Genomic DNA, 25,520 nt, shown 5'->3' with positions numbered 1-25,520 from the left:
ATGTCGCACGACGATTCTCAGATCAATTCCATCAGCAATATTGGGTCAAAAACAAGGATTCCCATTCTCTTTCCCAGCAAATATGAAGTCTGGGCACTTCACTTTGAAGATTATGTTCTAGGGTTAGAAGATAATGGTTATTTGATCTGGCAAGCTATCACTATTGGAGCTTTTGTTCACTTTGGAACAAGAAGGGTGATTAAAACTCAAACTGATATCAATCGACTTCTTCTTGATGTCAAGGAAGTTCCTCAGGATGAGAGAGAAAAACTACATAGAAACATCAAATCAATGAGAATCATCAGATTCACATTGCAAGCTGATACCTTTCATCTTGTTAGTTCTTGTGACACCGCCAAAGCCATATGGGACAGGCTTAAAGAGCTTTACTCAACAGATGCAAATCTGGAGCATTCTACTCAAACGCTATTGCTTTCTAAATTTGGAGCTTTTGCGCAAAAGGCTGAAGAAAATCTTAGTCAAACATTCAATCGCTACAATCATCTTTTGAGCAGGATGACGAAACATGGCATTGGACGTGAAATCATCGAGCAAAAGGTAACATTCATGAATGGGTTAAGGTCTGAATGGATGGTTGTGGTATCAACGGTGAAATCTCACGAGCAGTTCCGAAATTACACCTTAGCAAAGCTGGTAGGGATTCTGAAGTCACACGAAAGTGAGGTGACAAAAGAAGCGAAAGTTGTATCTAGCATGGGTACATTGGCACTGGTTGCAAAGGGGAAGCAAATTGATGAGGATAAAGATGAGACCAATCTTTCTGACACTGAGCTCACAAATGAAGAGTTCGCTCTGATGGTGTCGAATCCCAGGAAATTCGTAAAGAAGAAGTTTCCCTCCAAAAACAGAAACTGGCAGGGAAGCTATAGTTCAAAAAAAGCGAAGGAGGAGAAAGTAAATAGCTTCCAGAAGGAAGAAGAAAAGAAAGAGAAACAACTTGCAAGTGATTCAGGCTATGACTGCAACTATTGTCATGGCAAGAATCATTTGGCTAAAGAGTGCATGCTGAGGCAATTGAAAGAGAAGAAAAAGGGAGATGATGATGAGGCCTACTATCTTCGCAAGCTTGAGGAAATCAAACAGAAAAAGAAAGCTGATAATGTTGGATTAATGTCTAAGTCCATAACTATATTTGGTATGTACTTGACCCGACCCGGCATGGTCCATTTGGGTTGCACTTCTCGATGGCAAACTTGTCAGCTGGCAGTCCAAAAGGCAAACATGTGTCTCGTTGTCAACATCCGAAGCTGAGTACATTGCTGCTGCATCTTGTACTTCTCAGGTCATATGGATTCAGAGTCAATTACGAGACTATGGCCTGAACATGAAGCGAATGCCACTTTATTGTGATTCCGAAAGCGCAATTCGCATCTGTCACAACCCAGTGCAACACTCAAAAACGAAACATATAGCACTGAGGTATCATTTCATCAAGGATCATGTAGAAGACGGCAACGTTGAGATTCATTTCGTTCGATACGCAGGCCAATTGGCTGACATATTCACGAAATGATGGAAGCAGCCTTTAATAGAATACTCCAAGGCCTAGGAATTATGGAAGCTGAGTCAGTTCCAAAACCATGTTCGCTTTCAAAGTATCCCGTTCGCTTTTGGGTTACCTGTTCGCTTTCGCTTTTATTTTTTGACAAGCGAAATAGAACGAATGCTCGCTCTATTTCGTTTCCGATTTTTTCGAGACTCGAATTGAGACGAACTTTTGCCCTATCTCGCACATAAATTTTTTTAAGCGAACACTCGTGATCTGATCTTTTTGTATATTTTGTATACTAAAGTTTCTCGTTTCGTTTCATCTTTCACTAAACCTTTCAAAAATACATAAAAATTTAACTTCTTTATGTTTTTCTCTTCCAAGCTTAAAATCCAAAAATATTTTATTTTTGTTTTGTTTTCTTTCTTTTTCAGAAATTATCAAAATACAAAAATATTTTCTTTTCTTATTTAATATCTTTGTTTCTTTGAGTGACATTGCAGGTCAGATTGCAAAAACGAATGATGGGGCAGGTATAATTTCCATATCTTTGTACTAGCTAAGTGTCCCTAGAAGCATGCTGATGCATGTTGTCCGAAGCCTCAATAGACTCTATGTGAAGCCTTAATGAACCGAATCTACCATTCGTTTCTTCCAAACTAGGCTGTGAAATTCACATTAGTCACGATCTACCTTACTCTTCTCATCTTGAGTTAAGAGTTATCTGCTTGGTCACATTCGCATAGCAGAGGTACATTTACTTATCTGGAGCCACCTTCACTTTTCTCCATTTGCCTTCATACTCATAAATGTAACCCTTGAGACTCTCAGCTATACCACTGAGGTTTATGGTTACAAAACATCTGTGTTAGTGATCTTAGCTTCGTTCACCACGAACTAAGTGAAACCCAACATTCAACACACATAAATGAATTGACGGTGAACAATTAAAATTTCTAGCTTTCACCATGGAAATGACGTCACTCCACCTTCATGGATTGTACCACGAAATCTCTTTTCTTTTTGCGTGATATTTATGAATTGTTCTAAAACCAAGACTTTTCTAACCATAAGATCCAGTTTTATTTTTTTGAGATTTCTAAAATCACCAATCACTGAAATAATATTGAACCTACTTGTGGTTATGGCTACACCGGTCACACAAGTACTTCATCCAACTTTTGTTCTTATGTTAAGTTTCGTAGTTTTGTTTGAAGATGAAACCACCTTTTCTAGCCTAACTTTAAAAGATGCCTTTCATTGTTTCTTAACAAACAAATGATTGTCATTCAACAAGAAACCACACAGACACTTCTTAGTCTCTCTTGACTTAGAAGGAAGAGATTCGTGCCCGGGATCCACAGTTTCGTGCCTTTGTTGACATCACTTACATCCCACAACTATAATTTGCTTTATTTCCTTTTCTTTGGCACACTCTTGCACAAAGATCTTTATGATTTTCCAAAAGTCTAGTTCGTGACGCTTCTGGTATTTTTCAGTTTCACAGATTCGCTTTTATATGCACTTGTGAAGTTTGTTTCTCAAAAGCGAAAGGTAATTATCCGTCTAAAAGAACACATGGAATTTGCAACGTTGGGGATAACAGTTGTTGACGCGGAAATTGAAAATAAGATTTTAAAAATAAAGGCGCGTAGAAGTTAAAACGGTTCCCATTCTCATGCCGCCTGATGTCACATGACACCCTGTCAGCCGCTACAGTTGTCACATCCCACTTTTCCAGGCGTCAAATCAGGGATCGTCACGCAATCGTCGCTTGGTTTATGTAACATCCCAGAAATCATGACCAAAAATTTCATTTTAAAACCTTAATGAATATATAATTTGTCAAACCATTCATTCAAAACATATTTAATCAGAGTATCATGTCTAAACATATTATATCAGAGTAAAACATCCCAGGATAAACATGTTGGATTAATGTCTAAGTCCATAACTATATTTGGTATGTACTTGACCCGACCCGGCATGGTCCATTTGGGTTGCACTTCACCGGCACAATTTATATGGATAGTCTTTTGAGAATAGTATATTTATGATTTAAATTAATATATTATAAGTTCTAATATATTAATATGGAATCATATTATTTAATTAGTATTGATGAAGAATTAATTTAGAATTAATTAAGTGATCAAAAAGAACTAATTAAATATGGACTCTTATATATATGGAATGGGCCAAGTTCATTTAGGTTGGGCTAAGCTTTCATGGATGGTCCATGGAGCTTTTAACCCATGGATCCTATGTAAATGAAAGGTCATGGGTATTAGGGTTTACATGGATGTAACCCTAATCCTCCATAATATATAAAGGGGTCCTTGGCTCACAAAATTGGCACAAGTGTGTGAAAATAAGAGTGGACCGATTTTAGTGTGCATACATATTCTCTCTTTTTCTTCCAAGGTGTTTTGGTGATTTGTGATTCCATTTGAGGCTTCCACACTATTGGGGCTAAGCTCTTAAAGCTTGAAGACATCAAGCTACATCAAAAGGTATGTCATCTAACTAGAACTTTGTAGTATAGGTGCTTCATAATATGCTAGTTAGGATGAAACCTTGGAATAGTTAATATTTGCATGTATAATAGAGAAAACATAGATCCAAGGTTTATAGGGTTGCATGTACACCATAGGAGTGTTAGAATGCTCAAAACCCAACAGTGGTATCAGAGCCATGGGTTGTTTTCTGTTATATTGATGCAAATGTTTTATTTTCAAGTTGAAAAAAAAGGAAAAAAAAACATGACGTTTGTCAAATTTTAAGATAATTACTTGTTTTTGTGAAAAACGAATTATTTGTAAAATTTGAATCATTTGTTATATGAGTTGAATTAGGTCAAATTTAGTAAAAGATAAAATGATATGATTATTTTATTAGTTTTAAAAGTTTGATCTAAATGTTTTAAGGAGTTACATATTTTGTCATAAAATTTTGGAGCTCAAAAGTTTTTTTTAAAGTTGTGATCTTAAGGGTTTTTGAAACATCCATAAGTTATGGATATGAAAGTTTTTAAAAAAAAAATTGATTCAAAGTTTTTATGGAGTTACAAAATTTGGTGTTAATGTTTTAAAGAATTCCATAACTTGTTCTTAAGTTATGGAACATGGAAAGTTTCATAATAAAACACCATTAATTTCATAAGTTATGAAATCCAAAGGTTTTCAAGAATTACAAAACTTGCCCTCAAGTTTTGGAATTTGAGAAAAGTTTTTTATGAAAAAAAGAATTGAATTTTAAAACTCTTGGGTTCATAACTTAAACAATTAATTAAATGGTTTTAATTTTGAGTTTAATAATTGGAATTATGATGTTTTGTTGAATAGTTCAAATTAACTCTTATTAATTAAATGGTTTTAATTTTAAGTTTAATAATTGGAATTATGATGTTTTGTTGAATAGTTCAAATTAACTCTTATGGACTTTATTAATAGTTAATTAAAGCGTTTAATTAAAAGAGTATTATTAAATCCATAAATATATGGTTTGAGTTTAATTAAATTAAAAGTCTAGTTTAATTAATAGATTAAACCACCAAGTATTTTAAATGTCTAAAATACACCCTTGTACTATTATAATATTAAAAGTTTAATATATTATATGTATAAGAGCAAGTCGTCTTACCATTAGTAGGCCTCATTCACGAAGCCGGTCTATAAGGGGGGTATAAGGTTACTGCCTATAAAATGGCAGTTTAATGGGTGTCCACTGTCACTCACCGCTTCCTTGACCGGTGGAGGGTCGTTAGCCGAACAGGTAGGACAAGGACTATAATTCTCCCTTCATTATAAGTATAATGATAAATACTAAGTAACTAAACACTTATAAATTCCCAATCTTAGTTACTTAGGAAAATGTGAATAAGGTGCTAATCCATGAAATTACACTTTGCACTTTGTTTAAGCTGTTAGTGGAGCGTGTGTGGTTAACCGGCACACTAACCAGGACTTAAAAAGGTATGCAAAGGGTAACTTAATGTTTATCATAGTATCGTTGTAGCGTGTGTGGTTAACCGACACATCGATTGAGCGGTAAATATTAAGGGTACCAAGTATATTTGCATGGTTACTTCACACCTTGTTTTGTGATCCTCGGCATCCCAGTCACAAAAGCTGAAGGGCACACTCGAGATTGAAACATGCCATTGAAAAGTTCAATGAATCTCAAAAGAATCTAGGAGTTTCAAAACCAATTAAAACCTAATAATACATTTCGTTTATCTTGGTGGAAATTGGTGAATCGTCATTCACCTACCTTCAAATATTTTATAGCTTGGATTACGGCATCCCTCTTCCAAGTTATAAAATAGTTTGTTGGGTCCTAGCCTTAATATATCATATTGGGTGTTATATTAAGGACTTAAATCAACTTTACGTGAATTTCTCCCATTGTTGATGTCTGGTTTAGACAACAATGATCTTCCCAAACCAAGCTTTCCTAATGAATATGACTTCCCGAGTTTGGCTCATGGAAGTCATACTTCTCTTCCTCCACCTCCTCCAATTATTCTCCCTAACCCACAAGTTCAAGGTCACTCAAGCCCTAATGGCAAGCAAGGTCTATGTGTGATCACATCTTAGAGATGAAGTCACATATTGACAAGCCGGGAGAGTTGGGTGTCAAAGTCTTGAGAAAGTTGGATGTTCAATCACTTTCTAAGTCACATAGTGAGTTCCTTTGGGACTACTATGAAACAGAATATGACATGAACCTTAATGATCATATCTATTTGCTTGGTGCTGCTGAATCAGCAATGATTTGGAACATTAGTAAAGCAAATTTGATTAGAAGATCAACTTCCTAAAAACTTTATGGACAGTGACAATGGTGACACTGGAAATCCAGAAAAAGCATTCTCTTCCCAATGGAAAGGGATTGGCCATAGTCAACCCGGTTGACCAAATGGTAAAGAGAAAGGCTAAGTCTGAGATAGTCCCATTACCAAAGGGTCCATATGTTTATTTTGCTAAAGGAAGGGGCGTTGATTGCAAAGCTGCCAAATTTACCTAAGGATGTTAAAGTCAATAAGTTTGACTCTACATTAGGTAGAGCCCACTATCTAACTCTGTTAAGTTTTATTCTGAGATCCTCATTACATGATGTGACTGGGTCACATGTTGATGTTTTAAGAATCAAAGAATAGAGAGAAATCTAAAAGGAAGTATATGCTGATTCTGATCGCGAAGGTGGATTTCGATCGCATCAGAATTTTGAGCAGTTGCTTAAGAAGTTATGATATATTGCTAAGGAATAGATAACGACAATTTTTCATTTGGATTGTAAGGATAAGTTCTTCCGCAAAGTTTTAAAATAAAAGAAAATTGTTTAATTTTATTTATTTGAAGTATCCTTACAATGACATTTGTGGAAAATTGTTGCTTATATGATTCCACTGACAGCAACATTGGAAAATGGATTTGATTCTTTCATTTGTGGTAGTGTCTAAATTTACCAAATCAGGAAAGTTCCTCATCGCCCAAGTTTCAATTGGACCGAAACTTGGAATCATGCAAGTTGAATAGTATGATGAATAAGAACTTTCAAGCATTGGAAAATCAAGACTAATTACTTGTTCACATGGATGTGTGAGTCAAGTGAAGGCCTAAAGGGATCGAGTACACATTCTTGTGCACTGGTCATGTCCACCACAAAGCTCGTTAAGACTATTTGATTTACTAAAGTTTAGTAAATATGGTTATACTTACAAGTTTAAGTATAATTCTGAAACATTGGAAAAGTCTCAATGTATTGCAGAACGAATGCGAAGAATAAAATTAGGCAGAAAGATAAAAGTTTCTCAAATCTGAAAAGATGGGAGAGTACTTTAGTATCATGTTTGTGATCATCTTAATGATTTAGAAATCATATCACAATTAGTCCTCTAAAGGTCATCTTAGTGCATTCTTATGACTAAGAAGAGGAGTCATGAATTGTTGAAATGGTTAGATCAGGAAGATGAGTCATACTTCGTTCCAAAAGAATTCTTAGAGTCATACTCCAAGATTGTAACTTGAGTGACATATCTTAAAGAAAGGTTTAAAACACTTGTCAAATGTAAGAGTAAAAGTGTCCTACTATTGTACATTTGAAATTGGTAAGTTGTGATGTTTTGGATAAAACAAAGACCAACTAAGGCCAATTGTGTGAAGTGTTTGTCTTGATAAAGAATCCGCACTTTCTCTTGAATATTTGGCAAGATAGTCTTATATGTCAAGAGGACAGTGGGAGTCTTAAAGATCCTAAAAAGAATTTCAAGAACTAATCAAGAATAAAACCTGAGGTTCTTCACTAGCACACGACTTGAGGTTTATAACCTATCGTGTTGACATATTCTATGCCCATTCCAGTTAAAGTTGGCTTTGCATAGGAGTTCTGAAAGTTCTCAATTGGTTGCATAACAACTTGGAAGCAATGGCAGGCCCTGTACTGCCAGGTGGCAAGAAGTTAAGATTGCATAAGTTCAGTCCATATGAGTTTGGATTTGTCATTATCCTTGTCTTGTGACTATGGTTTTGACGATTCACATGGATAAGAACACATACACCATAAAATCTAAGGGTCATAAGGTTTCTCTCCGATTCATGAAAATGATGGTGAGGAAACACTTCCACCAAGTAGATTTGAAGCAGATGGCAAAAGGTCTAAACAATTGAGACTATGATTACGGCATCCCTTTTCATAGTTCTGAAATTGTTTAGACACACATGCATGCTATCTAAGGAAATGTGTATGATTTTGATAAAGTTTTATCAAAGCATCTCGTATCAAAAATCTGAACTTTGGTAAGAAAGTCAATAAAGTATTGATTTCTAGAAGTCCAGCTGATTTCTGAGTACATGTCAAAGCTAGTGGGAGCATAAGTGTTATGCTAATAATCATCATGTTAGTGGGAGCATGATAATTATTGTTAGTGTTGCAAGTTAGCAATGTTAATTGTAGAAAACAAAAGTTTCAATTCGTGAGGCTGCAGGGATTGAAAAAGTTGTTTTGCTATAATTAAGGGAGAGGATATACTTCATTTCAGTTCTAAAGGATTAGATTGAGACCTTAATCATCTTTAGTCAAGAATATGTATATGAATTTCATGTTGGATTGGTTCAACTTAAGGAAATTCTATATATTGCGTTCTCAAAATTCGATTATGATTACGGCATCCCTCTTCATAGTCAAATTTTGAAAACATGGCAAACAAAAATATTGTAGCAAAAGACTAGTCTAGAATCATGTCTTTATGTGAGACATCATGAATCGTGTACCATTTGCTTTGGGTACAGGATCGATTGCATGTGCTATAATGTTTGTCATTTCTAAATTTTTCCAAATGCCCAGAGGCATTAAGAAGGGAAAAGGTCTAGAATTGGATATGACTAAAATGATTAAGCAATTGTCGAGGACAATATGAGGTTTACCAAAGATTGGTTGCTCATGGACAGTTGGAAGTATAGTGCTAATTTTGGAAGGACCATATTGACATATTCTGAAAAGAGGCATCTCTTATTCAGAAGTGACAGTCAAAATGAGAATATGGAGTTGTCTCCATAGGTGGAAGTTATCTGTGTAAGATTAGAAAACTTAATGCAAGAAGCATGTCCAAAGCAATGTACTTTGAATATGAGACTTAGTTTCCATGGATTTGATCTCCATTGGAATACCTTATAATGACTGTTGACAAGTCTTTGTGACTTTGTACATATTCATTACAGGAGGGTCAGTGCATATAAGTTTAAAATCTAAACAGATTTCGATAAATGATAGGAATTTGAAATTCTCACATTTTTCGATAAGGATTTGGGAGTGTGAAATTAGAATCATTGAAATTATGTTCAATTGGTTTATTTCACAAAGTAAGGATTATAGACAAACATAGAGTGCATACTTGGTGTATGGCAAAGCTATTGTTTAGAAAACATAGTGTACATGCTTGGAGCATGGGACAACTAGTGTTTTTAATTCAGATATAAAGTTGATAAAACCGAAACAATGAAATAATGAGTAATCAGTATGGTGATAAATAAAACTGGTCTATTTATATTCATAGGGTTTGATACCATATTTGATTCATTTATTCTTGTGTTTCATTTTGCATGTTTTGACTTCCAGAATAAACTAGGTCATTCTTCCTGAATGACTAAGTTATTCAAACCATCCACAGTCAGTCATATGTTGGAAGTAGATATGAATCAAGACTGTCATGGGTTGGTTTGTAGAGGTCCAAGTTGGTGGACAAAGTGGTGCTACAACACTCATGAGTGCTCATAAGTTCTGAATATTGGATTCAACCCACGCTCATTTGAATCACTACATGGATTTTATCACGAGTGATCATGAGACGATAATATCTTATATTCTTAAAACCTAGAGATATGAGTTGTTACTATGAGTTGGTTATACATTGATTGCACGAAAACGCATTGGTAACTCGATGTTATAAAACGTGCCTTTGTGTATGATTCAACAAGTAGTAGAACAAGCCATATGAGTCGAAGTTTATCCATTCCTTTTACCTTCGGGATAAAAGCGATATCTGTGGGCCCCTCGATGATTTAGCAATGACACATGTGAGTGCTTGGCCAAGCCAGGACTGATTTGATTTGTTCAATCAGTCAGTCATCATAAATCGAAAATCGGGAAACAACAAATGGACAGAGAGAATGATTATAATCCATGTCTCAGTCCATATGATATCTAGAATGGAGGAATATATGATCCCTTATCTAATGGACAAGTCATTGAAAAGGTCAGAGTTCGACAGCGGCTTTAAAAGCTACGATTGCCAGTTAGGTTTTGAAGTCATACTCAATAATAGTTGTAGACTTATCCAAGTGGGAGACTGTTGGATTAATGTCTAAGTCCATAACTATATTTGGTATGTACTTGACCCGACCCGGCATGGTCCATTTGGGTTGCACTTCACCGGCACAATTTATATGGATAGTCTTTTGAGAATAGTATATTTATGATTTAAATTAATATATTATAAGTTCTAATATATTAATATGGAATCATATTATTTAATTAGTATTGATGAAGAATTAATTTAGAATTAATTAAGTGATCAAAAAGAACTAATTAAATATGGACTCTTATATATATGGAATGGGCCAAGTTCATTTAGGTTGGGCTAAGCTTTCATGGATGGTCCATGGAGCTTTTAACCCATGGATCCTATGTAAATGAAAGGTCATGGGTATTAGGGTTTACATGGATGTAACCCTAATCCTCCATAATATATAAAGGGGTCCTTGGCTCACAAAATTGGAAGAAGTGTGTGAAAATAAGAGTGGGCCGATTTTAGTGTGCGTACATATTCTCTCAAGTTCTTCCAAGGTGTTTTGGTGATTTGTGATTCCATTTGAGGCTTCCACACTATTGGGGCTAAGCTCTTAAAGCTTGAAGACATCAAGCTACATCAAAAGGTATGTCATCTAACTAGAACTTTGTAGTATAGGTGCTTCATAATATGCTAGTTAGGATGAAACCTTGGAATAGTTAATATTTGCATGTATAATAGAGAAAACATAGATCCAAGGTTTATAGGGTTGCATGTACACCATAGGAGTTTTAGAATGCTCAAGACCCAACATAAGATGCTTTGGTGAATGACGATTGGGGGCAGTTCGGAAGAGAGTTCTTTGAAGGCGTCATCGTCTGAGGGAAGGACATAGGGCATGTTGCTTTGGATAGCCCGGTTCCTCATGGAGATGAGAGTGGATTTAACTTGAGCACGAGTCAGGTCTGGACGCCTTGATGCAGCCCTGTTTACATAATCTTCCCTCAAAGGATCATTAGAACCTGGTCGTCCTGACGCCTTCCGAGTATCAGACCAGTTGGGGAATCGGAAGTTGGAGAGACTGCTCCTCCTTCCGGATGCTTGGGTTCCAGAACAACGGTTCCGGAGTGTGTGCGTGTGGAAGAAATAAGGGGATTATCAAAGGTGACACGTGGGTGTGTTCCAGGGGGCTGCAAGGAACTTTGTTCAACATCGACATCACCCTTTTGGGAGGGTGAGGGTGGAATATGTGTAGACTCCCCGTGAGTATGTGCTTGTGATGATGAAACATTGAGGGGTACCTCGGATGAGTTGACAGGAGGGGTGTGCGGATGACCAGAATCAGCCAGAATGTCATGGGTGCCCTCCTATTGAGAGGGGGCACTGAATTTGGTTTTTGTTTTGGCTTTAGGCTTGGTGGGGGAGGCCTTTCGTTTGGCCGGTTGCTTAACCTTGGGTACGGACTTAGTGTGAGTGGCCTCTTCCGGAATGGGCTCAACTGAGACCGGGACAGGTTGTGTTGGGTCAAACACAACCGAGGTCCCAAGATGGTGTTTCAAAAAGGGAGATCCGGAAGAAATGAGGGCCAACATATTGTCCGGAAGTCGTTTGACCGGACCAAAAGATGATTGGTCCGGAATTGTGTAAGTCTTAACAAGTTTGAAAGATACACATACCTCCAGAGGAATGGTGCTTACCGGAATGGGGACGTTAAGTTCCTTGAAGATATGTTCAATCGTCAGGGCCCAAAATCTAGGGCTCGAAATCTCGTTCGATTTCCTCTTGATGGCAAGCTTGCAAAAATCTTGCCATAATACTTCCAGAAGGTCGACAACATTGTTTCGTCCGAAATAGATGCTGAATACCACATTCAACCAATCCTTGCTGAGGGTATCAGTGCCGCCGTGCTTGCCCGATAATCCACGGATGATGAAGTGCATAAGGACGGTCCAGAGCCCTGAAACTGCAGTCTTCTTAAAATCCTTTTCCCTATAGTCTTGATTGTAACCGATGAAGTTAGGAAACGTCTAGGACTCTTCAGCAGTTGGTTCCACCACTTTGAAACCAGCAGGGGTTGGTGAAATTCCAATGGCCTTGAGAAAGGTTGCTTTGTAGACAGGAATGGGGCGATCATCGATGATGGAGGCTAACAGAACATCATCTTCAAGTTTGATGCTAATGAATGCACGATGAAGATGAGAAAGAGGGAGTGGAGGATCTGGAATTTTGGTAAGTGGAATGGAGAGAGGATGATGAGCAAGGAACTCAATCATGATCCTGATTGATTCGTCGTAGTCAAGAGGGTTTAAGGAAAACCATTGGGTAGTGTCCCTAAGAAAGGGTTCTTGATCTGCCGACGATGATGATCCCTTCGATCATTTCGATGATTTCTTCCTGGCGATGGATTTCTTGGGAGTTTGAGCAGTTGAAGCTTGGATCTTGGAGGACTCCATTGTTGAAGATGATGAAGGCTTGAATAACACGAAGAACTGTGAGGGTTTTAGAGAGGTTTGAGAATTGAGAAAGCGTAAAGAGGTAAAGGTAAATGTGAAAAAGTATTTATAGATAGGAAAAGTCGGGTCGGGTCGAAAAAGGGTAATGATGAGGATCCGAGATCCATTGGGTCGCATTTAATGTTTGGACAATGAGATTAGACAAGTGAGGTGAAAGGGCAAGGCAATTGGTCTAAAAAAGGGGAATGTAACCGTCAATTCGTTTTCCATTTTAGAAGGCGTGCAATCGTGTCACGCAAATCGAGGAAGATTGGATAAGGATCTTCCAAAAAAGTAACCGTTGAGAAAAACTGTTTCACCTTATTACCTCTTGGTATTCCGGATGAATTGTTCCGGACAGTGTATGATCCGGAAGATAAAAGAAATGTTCTAGAATATATATGATAAAAAGGGTTTCCGGAGCACATTTGAAAATTCCGGAGCATTTTTGAAAATTCCGGAGCATTTTTGAGAATTCCGGAGCAAGTTTAAAATTCCGGAGCAGATTTTGAATTTCCGGAGCAAATTTCAAATTCCGGAGCAAGTTTTGAAAATTCCGGAGCAATTTTGAAATTCCGGAGCACTTTTGAATTTCCGGAGCACTTTTGAATTTCCGGAGCACTTTTGAAAATTCCGGAGCAATTTTGAAATTCCGGAGCACTTTTGAATTTCCGGAGCACTTTTGAATTTCCGGAGCACTTTTGAAAATTTCGGAGCAATTTTGAAATTCCGGAGCAAATTTCCTTTTCCTGAGTGGATTTCCGGAAAGAGTTCTGAAATGGTGATCCGGATGATGGTCGGTATTGATAGTCGTGAAGAAGAGAATGAACTGTACAGCTTAAGAAACTCAAGGGATAATTAGTAAAAAAAGACAGGTAAAAGGATCCTATGTATTTAGAGGGAAAATAGTTCTGAAGCAAAAATAAATGAGTTCGGAGCATATTTTTCTTCTGAATACTTCTATCAAAGAGAACATGTGTCCTGAAAGAATTGAGGATCAGACATCATCATACCTATTTTGTTCAGAAAACCATTGAATTTGGTTTCGTCTAATGCCTTAGTAAAGACATCAGCAATTTCATCGTCAGATGGAACAAAAATAAGTTCGATGTTACCATTTAGAACATGATCTTTAATAAAGTGGTACCGAATGTCAATGTGCTTCGTCATGGAGTGCTGAATTGGATTTTGTGAGATTGCAATGGCACTTTGAGAATCACAGTAGATAGGAATGCGTTGAAATCGGTAACCATAATCCAAGAGTTGAGATTTCATCTAGAGAACTTGAGAGGTACAGCTGGCAGCAGCAATGTATTCAGCTTCGGCTGTAGAGAGAGCAATGTAGTTCTGTTTCTTGGATGACCAGCTGACTAAACGACCACCTAGGAATTAACATCCTCCTGATGTACTCTTCCTATCGAGTTGAAGACCACCATAGTTCGAATCAGAATAAGCTTGCAGAAGGAAACTTTCATTTGCTGGATACCAGATTCTGAGGTTCTTTGTACCTTTGAGGTACCGGAATATTTGTTTCACAGCCAAAAGATGAGACATCTTCGGATTGACTTGAAATCTGGCACATAAGCATGTTGAGAACATTATGTCCGGACGACTTACAGTGAGATAGAGTAAGGATCCAATCATTCCACGGTACTTCTTTTCATCTACTGAGACACCCGAAGGGTCGGCAAAGATTTTGTGACCGAAGCCCATAGGTACCTTGGCTGAGGCACAAGTGTCCATGGAGTATTTCTTGAGAAGCTCAGAAATGTACTTCTCTTGGTGAATGAAAATACCTTTGTTAGTCTGTTTGAATTGAAGGCCAAGAAAGAAGCTTAACTCTCGATTCATGCTCATTTGGAAACGACTGACCATAAGTTTGGAAAAATCAGCAGCCATAGATGAATCCGTAGATCCAAAAATGATGTCGTCCACATAAATTTGTACCAGCATGAGATGCTTTCCATTTGATCTTCGAAATAGACTGGGATCAAGTATACCTCTTTGAAAACCTGAGCGCTTGAGAAAATCGGTGAGTGTCTCGTACCAAGCCCGAGGAGCTTGCTTGAGTCCGTAGACAGCCTTTCGGAGTTTATAACAGTAGTTCAGAAAGGAAAGATTAATAAATCCGGGGGGCTGTTGAAGGTATACTTCAGTGTCAAGTTCACCATTAAGAAAAGCACTCTTAACATCCATTTGATAAACTTTTAAACCTTTGTGGGCTGCATAAGCAAGAAAGATTCTGATAGCTTCAAGTCGTGCAACAGGAGCAAATGTCTCGTCGTAGTCAAGACCTTCAATTTGAGTGAAACCTATTGCTACCAATCTAGCCTTATTTCGGATGATAACTCCTGCATCGTCAAGCTTGTTGCGAAATACCCATCTTGTACCAGCAATGGGGTGATGTTGAGGAGGAGGTACGAGAGTCCATACTTCATTTCGGTCAAATTCTGCCAGTTCTTCTTGCATGGCTATAATCCAATCAGCATGCTCTAATGCTTCCTTGATGGATTTGGGTTCAACCATGGATATGAATGCTGAAAAATGGCATTCATTTTGGATGTTGGTAGTTGAGCGAGTTTGTACACCAACATTCGGATTGCCTATTACTTGGTTTGGAGGATGATCCTTCGTCCAAACATGCAATCGAGGGAGTTCTTGTGCAGTGGAGGATCCTACATCAATAGTAGAATTGATTTGCTCCCCCTGAATGATTTGAATATTGGGATGATGCTCCCCCTTAACTTCTGAACAGAAGAGGTTTACATCATCATCAGAAGGAAACTCAAAGAAATTTTCGTTTTCATTAATGTTGAGAGGATTTGAGTCATCGAAATTAGCAGCTACGTCTTGGAAGCCATCCACATTTGATTCAAGAGAGGGATTCGCATTATTCTCCCCCTCAACCTGAGAAGGTTGAAACGGTTCGGAATCAAATGGAGGGAGGCTCGGAAGAGGACCGGAGAGGTTGTGAGAAACTGGGGCTTCCGAAGGAGGAATTGGAATCAGAGATGGTCGTGATCGAGATGCGGAATCAAGAGCTGTTTCGGAAGGACCAAAAAGGGTTTCAAAGTCAACCTCGAGAATGGTTTGAGGGTTCGGACATCCTGGAGGAGGAGCATCAGACTCCATGATGTGAGTTGTGATGTGAGTGGGGCTAGAATTTCGAACAAAGTTGTCATCAAAGGTAATATCGAAGCTTTCTTCCAGAACACGAGTTCTTCGGTTGAGAACTCTGTAAGCCTTGGATTTAGAAGAGTACCCTAGAAAGATAGCTTCATCAGCTTTCGGTTGGAACTTTGTAAGCTGATAACGATTGTTTTTGATGAAGCATATGCATCCGAAGACATGTAGGAATGAAATCATTGGCTTTCGACCGTTCATTGCTTCGTATGGTGTCATGTTGAGCCGTCGATTGATAATACTTCGGTTTTGAGTGAAGCAAGCAGTGGATACAGCTTCAGCCCAGAGATAGAGTGGAAGGTTTGTATAGTTCAACATGGATCGAGCAGCTTCAACGAGTGTTCTATTGCGTCTTTCAACTACACCATTTTGTTGTGGAGTGTAGGGAGATGAGAAGTTGTGATCGATTCCTTTTTCTGTGAGGAACTTCTCAATGGTGGAATTAACAAATTCCGAACCATTATCACTTCGGATTCTTCTGACCGGGAGTTTGATAAGAACTTCTATTCCTTTGATAAAATTGATGAGCTCAGAGGCTGTTTCGAATTTCAGCCTTAGGAAGAAGACCCAGGTGAACCTTGTAAAATCATCAACAATCACAAGAATGTATTTCTTATGATCAAGACTTTCTACAGTGGATGGTCCACAAAGATCAATGTGTTGAAGTTCTAAGGGATCCGAAATGGATTTTTCGATGATAACAAGATGACCATTCTTTGATTGCTTACCACACTCGCATGCAGCACATAAATGATCATTTTCGAACTTGAGAAGAGGTAAACCTCTTACCATTTCTCCTGAGACAAGATCATTCATGTACCGAAAGTTCAGATGTGCAAGCCTTCGGTGCCATAACCAACTAACGTCAGGAACAACTTTGGAGAGAAGGCAGAGTTGCGGTTTGCCAATGATCATATTGATGTCAAGTGGGTACATGTTTTTGTTGCGAAGAGACTTTATCAAACATTATTTTCGGTCTTCAGTCATCACATAACTGTATTTTTTGCAAAATTCCACACGTCGGCTTGAGTCAGTGAGCTGAGCAACACTTATCAAATTATGTTTCAGGTCAGCCACATAAGCAACATGTGAAATAGAGAAGTTTCCATTTGTGAGAGTTCCATAACCACGAATTTGAGAATTTGAGTTGTTGCCATATGTCACGTAACCAACATTTGGAGAGAGCTTTAAATCTCGCAAAAAGTCCTTCTGCCCCGTCAGCAACGCATACCGAAAGGGTACCAATGAAGCCGTGCATGGAGTAAGCACTATCAATATACCATATTGTTTCTTGCTCCGAAGCACAAAGTGCCTGCAAAATTAGTGAGCAATGGAGCTTTTAGGCTCCGAATTAGACTTTGGGACGTAGGCATGGACTTTGGACATTGATTGTGACTTTGGAACAACTACGTGTTTCTCTGTGAGATTACTTGAATTCTTTGGAAACAGACAGAACGCTAAAGTCTTTTCATCTATCCAGTAGTCATATTGTTATCTCCGAGACAGTTGTTTTGTTACCAGATGTTTTGATTTTCCACAAAAGATTTTTGTTTGAGGATTTTGAAACAGTGGTTTTTGAACTTGTGGATTTGTTTTATGACACATTGTTGTTAGAAATTTTTGGTTTAAAAATTGTGCCATCAGATTTTGCAATAAAGACAGATGAAACATTTCGATTTGCCGGCGAAGTGTTTCGGATGGTTTTGACATTAACATGAGATTGAGGTGATTTGGAGCTAAGGACTTCCTTTGGTTCCGAACGAACAGGAGGTTCGGAAGGTCTTTTTAGGATCCTTGTGGGAACAAATGAATTTTGACAATGGTTTTGACATAAGGACTTACTTGTGTTGTTCCGAGATGAGTTTGGTTTGGAGTTAGCAAGGAACCTGGAATTTTGTCTATTCTTAACTTCCTTTTTGTAAGCATTCCTAGCTTCTACCTTGGGATCTACAACATCTTTTCTATTCAACATTGGTTTTCTCTTAGAATTAGGAGAGGATCCAGAAGTTTGTCCTTTGGATGGATTTGAAAACTTACGAGTAATGGGAACCAATTTGGTTTTGAAAGAAATACGGAGTCCGATTCACATGAATCAGAGGACACATTGCTTGAGACTTCAACTTTATCATCTAAAGATGCCCATACAAATTCCGAGGCATTAACTTCAGTTGTTTCCGGAATGATATCCTCAATCACACAGTTGTTGACGTGATTTCTTATAGGAACATGGTCTACACAATTTGGAAGACTATAATGATATTCCGTGGTCCAATTCAGGTCCAGGTTTATCAGAGGCGGAAGAGGCGTGGAATCAGGACATTTGACAACTATTGGTTTGAACTCAGGAATTAGGGACTCAAAAGATCTTTTAGCCTCCGGAAGGGGTGACAATGGAGAGACAGGAGTGTCCGAATGCTTAATGTTCGGAACCTCTCCCATGAATGTCAGATTTTGCAATTCCTTCAGGGGACTAACAATTGGTTTCGGAAACTCGCTTCCGAGACCAGGAGCTTTGGACCATGGATGACGAAAATTATTAGTCATCCGAATGTCAGCTTCAAGCATGTCAACAGAGTTATGCAAAGCATCTATTTTGGAATTGATACGTTTGTTATCAGAAATCAAAATATTTCGTTCGGAATAAGTGATTTCACATTTATATTTCAAAATGATACATTCATCTTTTGACATTACAAGTTCATGCCCTAATGACTCGATGTTCAATTTCTTATCCTCAAAACGTAATCTAAGACGACTTAGTTCACAGTTTTTCTTCTCACTGGCTTCTATGGCAGACTCATAGGCTTTATAGATGGTGTTCATATCTGTTTGAATTTGGGTCAGATAAGGCTCACATAAAGTCAAATCAAAATTATTATCAGAGATCATGGATTTTACCTGCTGAACAATGCTTTGACCTGGTGGATCGTTGGTGGCCATGTAGCAGTAGTGAGGTTCAGCAACATCATCTTCATCTTCGGATCCAGAAGACCAATAACCTTCATCACATTCAACTGTTTTTCTTGCCATCAAACACATGTTTCTTCCAGTTACTAAATCATCATCATCTCCGGATGACCAGTATCCTTCTATATCTCTTGAAACAGTAGTAACAAATGCTTTTTCACTTTCAGCCATTTCTTGTGCTTTTCGGACATAATAAGCTGAGTCTTTGATTTTTGGTTTTTGTGGAGCATCAGCTAGACAATCTTTGGCAAAATGGTTTGCATGACCACATTTATGACACAATATCTTTGGTTTTTCCGAGTTGGAATTTTGAGAAGATTCTGGGGCTGAGTTTGGTTTAGTGAGGTTAGGCTTGTAAGCAGGAGGATTTTCGGAGGCGTGTTTTGGTTCCGAAGCAGAATATGGTTGAGGATGGTTTTGGTGAGGAGCGCTGAATCTGTTTTGGTATGGTTTGTAAGAGGGATTGAAAGGTCGTTTGTATTTCATTGAGAGTAAGGCAAATTCTTGTTGGAAACGGAGTTCAGAATCCAAGTTTTCGGAATCATCGTCAGGATAGATGTGTGTGGGTAATGAATTTAGGGATGACTGAGTCAAAGGAACAGTGGGTTTGTAAGGTTCCGGAGCAGGTGGGTTTGGAATGGTTGATTCAAAAGAGCTGACTAGAGCAAGTGGTCCTCCGGAAAGTTCTCTTATGGTTTGAGCAACGTTTGATTCATGTCCTTGAAGCTCATCAAAAAGTTGATAGAGTTTCAATTTTTTTAAGGAACCATTACCTTGAAGACAAGACTTTACATTTCCCCATCCTTTACCAAGACTGTTAATGAACTTGATATTGTACTCGAGAGGAGTTCGAACAATCCCATGAGCAGTCATGTTGTTGACAACGATTCGATATCGGTTGGAGGTTGAGGCTACGGATTCACCTGGAGTAGTAGTGAAGGTGTCAAAGTCATTGACAACGGAGGTAAGGCGTTTGTCCTTCATATTTTTGGAACCTTCAATCAGACCCCGAAGAGTGTCCCAAATTTCTTTGGCTGATTTGCATAGCTTGATGTGCTCAAAGAGTGATGGAGGAACACCAAACACCATTTTAGAGAAGGCGACTTGATCAACATGCAGTTTCTCAATATCATCAGCGGTTAGAGGGGCTGGACGAACTTCATCTTCTCACATGAGTTGAGCAGCTGCATCTCTTACAACTGTTCTTACAGGAACATGAGGGCCTTCTTTGACGGATCTCCATATTTGTTCACCTTTCTCTTTGGCTAGTAAAAACCTTTCCATTCTAACTTTCCAATGATCATATTCTTCCATAACTAGCAATGGGGCACGTGGAGGGCCACCCACGCTATTTGCGATTTGCATTGAAATCATTTGTTGAGGATTTGAAACAGCCATTGAAGTCAAGATATCTTCAAGCTTAAGTGGTATATAGAAGAACTTTTATCCTTAACACATAAATGGTTGAAATACCAAGGTAAATTCAAACCAACTATAATCTGATCTTATGGACTCAAAGGACAACCACTCGAGCTCTGATACCAATTGTAAGAACAAGATCTTTGCGCAGGGACAAGGTTTGAGAACTCAACCTTGAGTGAATGCTTGAGATCAATGTCTGCTTAATAATGGATATTCAAGTCTAGACTGGAAAGACCAGTCAAGTCTTAGATAATCGATTCAACAAACGATCAAGACATTAATTAAGAACAAGTAAATAGTGATCAAAGTAAAGTTAATAAATGAGGAACAAGAAGAATGTTTTAAATGTGATAAGAGTAATTGCCAAAAGTGAGAGAAAGATCCGTAGTTGACTTGTATTGAATGCTCCTATTTAAAGGAGAGAATGTTACAGTGAATTAACCCAAGTGTTTACATAGGACCGGACAAAAGATACAAGTCTGACATTCTGATTGTCCTAAATCAACTTTAGACTTAGTCCTATGAAACGTTACATCAAAATACAAGACAAAAGTAATAAATGCACAAGAGACAAAATAACTTCATTCCGGACAAGTAATGTTCCGGAGATGAAAGTTTACGTCCGGATCAACATGCATTCCGGACTTCAGGATCAGCTCCGGAATGCGTTCCTCTTCAACATACTTCACTCCTTTTCTTCAGCTCCGGACAAGTTCTGGATCACATCTTCCTTCGGAACCAACAGCCTTCGGAATATGTACTTAGGATTGCTAGAGGTTAACTTTTAGGTTCCAACATTTAGAAACAATGTAACATTTTTGTTTAATTGATAAGAGGCTTTATTTTAATATCACTCAATTGCATTTGGATTGTAAAATTGGTAAGAAAATTCAAAAAATGATCTTGCAATTTTTGGAATTAAAGGAAGATGAAATTGATGCTGATTGTTATCAATGTGAATCCATCGTCTCATCGGACGAAATCTCAAAGGCTTATAAAATTGGACTTGAAAAAATTAACTCATACATTCAGTCCAAAGACCACAAGGACATGCTGAGACAATTACTCGATGAAAATGACAGGTTAAAGATCAAAACCAAAACTGTACAGAAATTTGATTCATTGAGTTCGAAATTGAGTTCAGACAATAGATTAAATGTTGAAATACTTCTGAATTCGATGAGGACAGTGAGATGAGTGAAATATCTATAGAAGATGAGGTTGACTATTCGCAATTCCTTAAAAACGAACCTGAAAAAACGAAAACTCTCATTTCAGAAAATTCGATTGAATTTGCACATCTTTATCAAAATAATCCAAAGGTTCTAAAGGAAGTTGCGACTGTCTTTCTAAAGGTCCAAATGGCACCTAACCAAGTCTTTGCAGTTAATGGCGTAACTAAATGACAAACTGTTGAACTAACGTCCTTAGTCGAAACTGATAATGTTGATGTTTGTGTTGAGCACTTCTGGTCCACCCCGATTGACAATGCAGACGAAACAGTAGGTCTAGCTGAGAAGACCACTTGGAGAGTTAAAGGAAGGTATGTAGCTAAGCCTTTAAATAAGGTTAATACCTCCTATGAAAAGGGAAGTTCCAGTGGAACCAAGGATAATGTCACTGATAACTCCTCAATTCAAGAAAACACTCCTGTGGGAAAGACAAGGGCAAAAGCGAATGTTTACAAATCTGCTGAATAGTTCGCAACACAAAAGCGTCAACGAAACGCAAGATACAACAAAAATATGCAGGAACGAAAGTAGTTTTGGAAGTCAAGAAATCCAAACTATGTTCACCATGAAAAGCGTTTCAATCGTCAAGCGAATGTTGGATCAAGTGCTAGCTCTTAAAGCCAAAATTCCTCTTGGAATGCAAAAGGCTTCTCATCTCGTAAATCTCACAGCTCTCAGGATCCAAGACACACAATTCATCGTATATCCTCTGTCTCCAAACCCTCATATCCTTCAAATCATAAGTCATCTCCCAAAGCCACCTTCGTTTCCAAATCTGGAGTTTCGCACTCTTCGACCTCCTCACTACAAGATAAAGGGAAGGCGAAGATTGTTTCAGAGTCCCACACTCCTTTTAGATATAAGGAGGAAGAGAGAAAGTTTGTTAAAAATCAAATTAGAAACAAACAAAAACAAAAACAAAGTAACTTAAAAGAAGCGAACCAGAAAGATAATCGTATCAAGGTTTTTACATTAAAGAAGAAAGACCAAACAACCTTAATAAAACGAACTTTTATGGTTGATCTCTCTATTACTTATCCAGTTTTCGTAAAAGGCTCACAAGGACCCAAACACCTTTGGGTTCCTAAATCTGCTTAATTTTTGCAGATTATACATGACAAACAGTTTGACACTGAATGATATATCGACAGTGGCTGTTCGCGTCACATGACAGGAGGAAGAGAGGAGTTGAGAGAATACATGGAACTGAAGAATGGTGGTCTCGTGAAGTTTGGTAAAAATGCACTTGGGGAAATCAAAGGATATGGCGTGATAACGAATGGCGAATTCTCAATTCACAAAGTAGCATATGTTGAAGGACTGCAACACAACTTAATAAGTGTTTCACAGTTGGTGATTGGTACTGGGTTAAAGGTCTCGTTTGACGATGAAGGATCTGAAATTATCGAAAAGAAGTCGAAAACAATGTTGCTTAAATCAAAACGCAAAGGCCAGATGTATCCATTGAATATCAATCCGATACGAGAGAAGCCTTCTATCTGTCTACTCACTAAAGCTTCTTTAGACAATAGTTGGTTGTGGCATAGGAGACTTTCGCACCTTAACTTCAAAGATATCAACAAGCTAGTTCTTTGTGATCACGTGCGAGGTCTTCCTCTCTTGAAATATGACAAGGATCATCTATGCGCCGCCTGCGAAATGGGGAAGCAAAGCAAGAAAAGTCATCCAACTAAAGTGAACACGAAGGTTCTTGAGCCACTCAAACTGCTTCACATTGATCTGTGTGGCCCATCTGCAATCGAAAGTATCGGCGGTAACAAATATATTCTCGTTATTGTAGATGATTTTTCTCGTTTCACTTGGCTGTTCTTTCTTAACCAGAAATTTGAAGCAACTCCGAAGCTCCAAGACTTTATCAAGCAGATTGAGTTACAACTGCGAAAGGTGGTTTGCAATGTTCGAAGCGACAATGGTCTGGAATTTAAGAACCAAGCGTTCGATGCATTTCTCACCGATAAGGGAGTATCTCACAATTTTTCTGCTCCCTATACTTCACAGCAAAACGGGGTCGTTAAAAGACGAAACCATTCGTTGTGTGAAGTAGCCAGGACCATGCTTTCATTCGCATCACTGCCTCTTTACTTTTGGGCTGATGCTGTTGCCACCGCTTGCTTTACGCAAAACAGATCGCTTCTTAACAAAAGATTCGCTGTCATTCCCTATGAAATTATCAATAAACGAAAACCTAACGTCAAGTTCTTCCATGTTTTCGGTTCCAGGTGTTTCATTTTTAATTCAAAGGAACAACGAAATAAGTTTGATGCGAAGGCTAATGAAGGCATTTTTCTGGGATATTCGCTAACGTCGAAAGCATATAGGGTTCTAAATAAACGATCCAAAAAGTTTGAAGAAACCTATTATGTCACGTTCTACAACAATTACTTATAAAAGACACAAGCGAATGACAGTCAAGCTAAAGAGATCTTTCCTCAATCAAACCAAGTGACCATTCCATCGGCTAATCTTTCTGAAGAATTCATGCTTCTATTTGATGAACCTGAGAAGGCCATCATATCTGAAGCAAAGGCAGCTGATAATAAGGTAGACGAATTGGAGAAGATAATATGATGCTGCGAAAGACATGCACAATCAGCCATCAACAACAAACAAGCCTCAAAACATGAGCACTACACTCGAGGGGGAGAATTTTAACTCCACTGCAAGTCCTCAAGAGGAGATTTTTACTCCATAGAAATCGAATGATTCATTCCAGGGGGAGGGTCCGCGTCCAGGTGTAACACATGAAAGTCCAGTCGAGAGGGAAGAAGCGATTCCAATCTTTGAATCTGTCTCATCATTCGAGGGGGAGAATACAGATACGAATGATGATACAGATGTTCAATCAGAATTCGAAGACGTGAATGCTGAACTGGATCCATCTTATGATCCAAATTACGCTCCATTAACAAAATGGACCAAAGATCATCCAAAAACACAAGTGATTGGTGAATCATCTGCAGGAGTTCTTACAAGATCTCAACTAAAAGCGAAACAGACTGCTTTATTCTCTCAAGTGGAATATTGCATTTTTAATTCGCTTATCTCCAAGATAGAACCTAAATCTGTCAATACTGCTCTCGATCACTCTGATTGGGTACATGAAATGCAAGATGAGCTCAATGAGTTCGAAGGAAATAAGGTTTGGAGGTTGATTCCCACTCCTCAGGATGCATCTTTGGTTGGTCTGAAATGGGTGTTTCGCAACAAAATGGACAAAGAAGGCAATGTTATAAGGAACAAAGCGAGACTCGTGGTTAAGGGATACTGTCAGGAAGAAGGCATCGACTACGAAGAAACCTTCGCTCATGTTTCAATGTTGGAATCTGTTCGCATCTTCTTGGCATATGCGGCCGACAATAACTTCGAAATTTTTCAAATGGATGTTAAGTGTGCTTTATTAAATGGATAATTAGAAGAAACCGTATACGTTGAACAACCACCGGGTTTTGTGAATGAGAAGTATCCTGATCACTGCTATATATTGGACGAGGCAGTATATGGTCTGAAGCAAGCTCCAAGAGCCTGGTATGAAACTCTCACTCGCTTCCTTAAAATGTTCAAATTTAAACAAGGTTCGGTTGAACCAACCTTCTTTCGCAAGAAAGAGGGCGACCACTTGATGATCGTCCAAATTTATGTTGATGACATCATCTTTGGCTCTACGAATCCTAGCTTAACAACTGAATTCAGAAAATTGATGGAAACTAAATTTGATATGAGCTCTATGGGTCCGATTAACTTTTTCCTTAGCTTGAATATAAGACAGGGACCAGAAGACATTTTCATAAATCAAGAAGCATACACGAAGACCTTACTGTCTAAGTTCGGCATGACGTGAGACTCCAAAGTGAATGTTCCAATGGCATTCAGAACGAAACTAACACCATCTCTAGAAAAATCGGCTG

General features: G+C 38.2%; 1 protein-coding gene across 1 annotated transcript; it reads left to right on the top strand.

The window, feature by feature from the left end:
- LOC145104895 (uncharacterized) lies at positions 1-24,183 on the top strand. The gene is made up of 7 exons (XM_079042059.1): positions 1-1,122; positions 2,014-2,043; positions 21,287-21,444; positions 21,552-21,756; positions 21,826-21,905; positions 22,746-23,766; positions 24,007-24,183. Exons 1-7 carry the CDS (start codon positions 1-3, stop codon positions 24,181-24,183), a joined length of 2,793 nt encoding a protein of 930 aa, XP_078898185.1.
- Positions 24,184-25,520: the final 1,337 nt, after the last annotated feature.

The sequence above is a fragment of the Lactuca virosa genome, chromosome 4, assembly GCF_052849685.1.
Source record: "Lactuca virosa cultivar CGN04683 chromosome 4, Lactuca_virosa_CGN04683_v6, whole genome shotgun sequence".
Lineage (NCBI taxonomy): Eukaryota > Viridiplantae > Streptophyta > Magnoliopsida > Asterales > Asteraceae > Lactuca > Lactuca virosa.
The sequence above is the reverse complement of the archived record's forward strand: the minus strand, read 5'-3'. Positions and strand labels throughout refer to the sequence as shown.